Source organism: Arachis ipaensis, chromosome B10 (genome assembly GCF_000816755.2).
Source record: "Arachis ipaensis cultivar K30076 chromosome B10, Araip1.1, whole genome shotgun sequence".
Taxonomy (NCBI): Eukaryota; Viridiplantae; Streptophyta; class Magnoliopsida; order Fabales; family Fabaceae; genus Arachis; species Arachis ipaensis.
This window is the reverse complement of record NC_029794.2, coordinates 78,422,636-78,428,755: the sequence shown is the minus strand read 5'-3', so window position 1 is coordinate 78,428,755 and position 6,120 is coordinate 78,422,636. Positions and strand designations below refer to the sequence as shown.

Genomic DNA, 6,120 nt, shown 5'->3' with positions numbered 1-6,120 from the left:
TATTAAAAAGAATAATTTGAGCATTTATTTTTAATTAATTATTTTTTATGAGGTGATTAATTTTGATGAAGTGATCATCATCCAATCACATGTATTTTTTAGATAACTATTTATACGATTAATATAAAAAAATTATTTTTGTTTGCATGACGTTACCTAATTAGATTATACTAACACTGGATCAAAATTAAATTAATTAATTATAATTATTATTGAAACACCGAAGATAAATAATTAAAAGAGCAAGCATATGTTAGTTAGCACTTAGCGCCAGACGGAGAAGGATTGAGTTATAGCTATTTGCTAACGCCTTAGAGGCAAATAAAGCTGCTGCAAAATCGTTCTAACGTCTTTGTTCACACCTCACACTCACACCCTGTTTTCAAATTCATAACTACTGAAACAGATACATAATCCATAACGCTTTGTCTTTCTTCTCACACCTCAACAAATCATGAAGGTATCTAATTCTTTCTATTCTACATTTTTTCCTTCCTTTTTCGATCTCTGTTTTCCTTTGTTCCAAAAAAGAGAGGATTCAGTTTCCTCGACTCTGTTTTTCTTTTGCAGAAGCCAACTCCGGCAACAACAATTGTAGCTATTATTTTCCTTCTTCTTCATTCCTCGCTCGCTCTCAAGGTACATCTTATTTATTTTATTTGTGTTTGATTACTTTCAATACTTTGTCTTTTGTTTCTTCTATATTGTAATAAACCCCACTTAATTGCGTTGAACTCTGAAAACAAACGTTGAACAGGAAGCGCAAACATGCGTGGCAAACAGAAACTGCGACTCAGGTTTACATTGCGAAACGTGTGTGGCAAACGGGAACTTGCGACCACGGTGCACTCGAACCCAACCAACTAACCCGACTTCAAAGGTGAAGGGGTTGCCGTTCAACCATTATTCATGGCTCACGACTCATAACTCATTTGCGATGTTGGGTCAGAAATCGGCCACTGGCGCTCTCATTCTCTCTCCGACCAATCAGCAAGATACCATCACCGATCAGCTTCATGTATGTTTCTGTTCTCCAATTCTCTTTCAAATCCTTTTTTTTCCTCCAAAAGTTAAAATATAAAAAAAAAAAATTAATTTTGATGTACTTGTCACTGTTTGCGTGGATTCAATTATGTAAGGTCATATGGGTACATCTACTGTACGAATGATCATAAAAAACGGATAAAAATCGGATATAATTATACAACTGTATAAAACACTTTACAAATACATTAAAATTAAACTAAAAAAAAATGGTAGTTAGAAAATAAAAATAGGAAAAGTACTTGAAACTTTAAGCGGTTATGTCTACTTCCCCATAAAGCTAAGCTTCTTTATTCTTCCTGCTCAATGAAACTCAAGGTCCCCACACGTTACCTTGAGAACATATAATACTTTCAATAAGACATTTTCAAGTGTTGCAAACCATCTCCCGGTTTTCACATTATTACCTTTGTATAAAGATCTCTTTATAAAAATAATTGCCTTTATATATTGTACGATTAATCACTAAAATGGTATTTTAAAAATGATAAATTTTAAAGGAACAATAATTGTATGTATTCCTTAAAACAAAGTCAAATATCAAAGCATAAATAATTTTTCAAGGCCTTTAAAAGACTTTTGATCTCTTAATATTTTTTTTGATACAAAATTTTTTAGGTATCATTTTAATAGTTTGCTTACATGCTGTATACATTAGGATTTTTACGCACATTTCATTGACGTTCTTTGAAATTAATTGTTATCACACATGATATCATTGATTTGTTATATCTGACCAATGTATAATGGGAACTGAATAAAAAAGTCCTATTATGGTTGTTAGGTTGCTGATTAGTGCAATGCATGTGGGAAATTTTGATGAAAGACAATGATGCAATGACTAAAGTACTAAACAGCTGGGTATTCTTTACATGCTTGAAAAGTTCAAGTAATTAGTATTTTAATCGGGTTAGTTATGGACATTGTATTACTTTATTCATCATTTCATAGAATGTTTGGAGTATTTTATTGGTTGGTTAAGAATGGTTAAGCACGCCAAGGAAGAAGAATACTAGAATCAGTAATATAAGTTTCTAGGAAAGTATTTAGAATACAAAAAGTTTTAATTATTTTCTTATTCTTTATAGTTTAAACAAATTTAAAATTGGATCTTTATATTTTTTTTTCTTTTTAATTAGATCTTTACATTATTTTTAATTTTATAATTAAGTTCTTTTTCATATTAAAAATATTAAAATTAATAAAATATTTTTTTTAAAAATATATAGTCAAAGATCTAATTAGATTAGTAACTGTGAATATCTTAATTTGCAGATGAATATTCTATTAACTCTAATATTTTTTATATTATTAAAGACTTAATTATAAATTAAAAATGGTATAGAAACCAATTGAAAGAAAAAAAAATATAAGAACTTAAATTATAAATTTGATAAAACAATAAAAACTAACCAAGTAATTAAACTAATAAAAAATTTATAAGAACATGAACATAGTAATATAAAAGGGCTAGGTGTATAATACTACTAGAAAATTGGTAATTACTGACTTTAAAAAAATCTTATTAACAAATGAAATCCGTAAAAAACATAAACTTTTGTCCAAAAGAATTAAAGAATGTGTAAATAAATTCGTCGATAATTAGTTATTTTCTGGTAGTATAAATATCTCTAAAAAAACTGCATCGAAAAAAATGTAATATAAATAGCTTAATACAGTTGTAGTTGAAACTTGAAAGAAAAAACTTATAGTGTATACTCTTGCACATTAAATAAATACTTTCATCCAACAGCATAAATGATGAAGATTGCTTCCTCCTTTAAATGACATTTTTTTATAATAAGATCAAATATGAATAAGCTAATGAAAGAGAATTATCCCTCGTTAAATATAAACTATTTCTCATAAATAAAGCATGGTGTTACATCTTATGTTTATATTTTTACCGTATCTTTTCACAGAATGGAGTACGAGGGTTGATGCTTGACCTGTATGACTTCCAGAGTGATATTTGGTTATGTCACTCGTTTGGTGGCAAATGCTACAACTACACAGCTTTTGTAAGTACCATTTTATTAATGACAAGTGGTTTACTAGCTGTTCTTGCAAATTTTATCATTAAATACCAAACTAACTAATTATATTTTTAAAGATAGGTCAAACACTACAAATGTTTTCGAAAAATTTAGATAATGACAAAAATTCTCTTAATGAAAAACCAAAATAACAAAAGTCTTTTAAAAAATTTAAAAATACGACAAAATAATCAAATATATGTATTATCAAAATAGTTATGTTATACGTCCAAATCTTTTTGGTAATAAGTTGGTCTAAACTCAATTTAGTGGAGCGTAAAATACGTGCTCCAACTACATGAAACGGTTCTTGCATTCATCTCCTTTTTTTTCCATTCTTCTTTGCATTTCTCTTTCTTGTTCTTTGGGTTCTTTCTTCTTCTTCTTTTTCATGTGTTTTCTTCTCATCGTCGTTGTTTTATCATTGTTGCTGTATTTATTTTTTTCATCCTTCTCTTCCTAGTGATTTTGTATCATTATGTATTTCTTTTTTCTTTTTTATTTGATTTTTTCTTGCTTGTTAAAAGAGTAAATAAGAAAGTAAAACAAGAAGAAAAAAATGAACGAGAAAAGAAGAAGATAATGATGATAATGAAAAAGAAGAAGAAGAAGGAAGAGGAGGAGTTTTGAGTCATCCTTAAGTATTTTAGTACATTTTGAATTTAGGGTATGGAAAAAGCTTCAAAAGTTATTTTTGGAATTTTAATTTATGAAAAGTCATATCAATAATGTTTGATACAGTTTTTTAAATATGTTTTTAACTTCTCAAAAAATTATTTAAGAGTTTTTAAAAAAGTAAAAAAATAATTGATTTCTTTCCTTTTTAAAAGTTATTTTATCACTTCTATTTATTAAACAACTTTAAAACAGGTCCTTTTATCATAACTTCCCAAACATAAAATAACTTAATTATTAAATAACTTTAAAACAAGTCCTTATATTTTAAGTTCTTTCTCTAAAAGAGTTTAATTATGTTGTTTATTCAAACTGACCCTTAAATAAGGTGAATTTTTTGTCTTTTCTTGTTTTAAATTGAGTTGTTGTGTGCCATCATCATTAAGTAATTTCGGTGCATTCTATATTTGAATTTCGGTGCATTTTAGATTTAAATAAGGTGTACTGTTGGTCTGAACTAATTTTGAATTGACTTTGTTTATATATTGTCATCATTAAGTAATTGTGGTGCATTTTTTATTTAAATAAGGTATACTTGTAGTCTAAACTTATTTTAAACTGAGTTTATTTGTGTGTTGTCATCATTAAAAAATTTCGGTACATTCTGGAGTTGAACTGTTATATATATATAAAAAAAGACAACGATGATAACAATAACGATAATGAAAGAGAAAAATGAGAAAAAAGAGAAGGAGAAGAAAAAATAATAGCAACTTCTTCAAGTATATTAAAAGTCATCCCAACTTTTAGGACAAACAAACACAAGAAACACCAAAAACTTATAAGCACGATAGTATGACACCAAACATAATTTTATATTATACCAAATTGTGTTTCAAAATGCACCGAAACTACCATTAAACATAACATAAATAGATTCATCAAAAAAATAATTCAAAACTCTAACATTCTATTCAAATTTAAACCTTCAACTATGAACACTGATTTTTATAAAAAAAAAAACGAAATTATTCAACTCATAGACAAAACAACTACACAAACATCAATTACTAATAAACTACATTAATGAGGTTCGAACTAAATCTCCTCCACTTGATTCGTTTCAAAACAATAATCCAATTCGAACTTACATCATTCATTGTCTTCGAAAGAGAAATATCTGTTGAAACTTGATTTCACAGCTTGATTTAAAAAAAAAATAGATCCAAATCTTTAAATCAGATCAAAGGGCATTGATCATGAATAAAGAGAATGGAGAGAATAAAGAAAACACAGGGAATGAAGAAAATGCAGAGAAGGAAGAGAGCACAAAACGTTGAAAAAATTTGAAAAAAAAAAAACAAAATCTGCATAGAAAAAGTAGTTATATATAGTTGGGTGTTAAGTGAAAAGGTTGTTAGAGGTAGTGATGCGTGGAGATGAATTAGGTTATAGCAACTTGGTTGGACTTGATTAGTTAAATGATTTGGATGTAGAGCTTTATTGTTATAAAAAATGCTTTAAAAATTATATTTAATTTTTTACAAATATAATTAAAAAATAAACTCTATTTAACTATAAAATTTAGTGCTTGTTTGAGTGTCATTAAGTTGATAAAAAAATATATTTTTTCAATGAAAAAAGATATTTTTTTTATTTTTTAGCTTGTTTGATAAATTTCTAGTAGTAAAAATAAAAGTATTAGAAAAATAAAAAAATATTTTTTTGTTTATTTATTATGTGAAAACTATTTTTTTAAAGAAAAAAGATATTTTTTTTATTTTTTAGCTTGTTTGATAAATTTCTAGTAGTAAAAATAAAAGTATTAGAAAAATAAAAAAATATTTTTTTGTTTATTTATTATGTGAAAACTATTTTTTTAAAGAAAAAAGATATTTTTTTTATTATTTTTGTTATATTTTTTAATTTTTTGAAATGTTTTGTTATTTTAATTTTGATTTAATTTAAATACTTTTGGCAATGTCTAATTTTTTGTGATTTACTCTTAAAAAATGATAATTAATTTGCAGCAACCTGCGATCAATGTTCTCAAGGAGATTCAAGTATTTCTTGAGGCAAACCCATCAGAGATTGTTACTATCATAATTGAGGATTATGTTACTTCACCAAAAGGCCTAACAAAGGTTTTTGATGCTGCTGGACTCAAAAAGTACTGGTTTCCGGTGTCTAGAATGCCCAAAAATGGTGGAGACTGGCCAACCGTTGATGATATGGTGAGCAAGAATCAGCGTTTAATCGTCTTCACCTCAAAATCCGCTAAGGAAGCTTCTGAAGGGATAGCCTACGAGTGGCGATATTTGGTCGAAAACCAATGTAAGTCATATTCTCCCAGAAAGGTTATATCTACTATCTTTATATGAGTCATTGTAATATAGTTATGTTATAGTGACCACAGTAACTATAG

The 6,120-nt window shown here is 27.2% G+C and overlaps 1 protein-coding gene across 2 annotated transcripts in view; it reads left to right on the top strand.

Annotated features, from left to right (window-relative positions):
- Positions 260 to 6,120, top strand: part of LOC107621774 (PI-PLC X domain-containing protein At5g67130-like) — a 7,693-nt gene continuing 1,832 nt past the window's right edge. The window contains exons 1-5 of one of the 2 annotated variants that reach the window (XM_016323777.2): positions 260 to 460; positions 571 to 639; positions 758 to 1,018; positions 2,967 to 3,065; positions 5,726 to 6,029. In XM_016323777.2, the coding sequence (XP_016179263.1) occupies positions 455 to 460; positions 571 to 639; positions 758 to 1,018; positions 2,967 to 3,065; positions 5,726 to 6,029 (739 nt within the window). In that variant the 5' untranslated portion in view covers positions 260 to 454. The remainder of the gene's footprint in view (positions 461 to 570; positions 640 to 757; positions 1,019 to 2,966; positions 3,066 to 5,725; positions 6,030 to 6,120) is intronic. The other variant, XM_016323778.2, reaches the window with a different exon arrangement.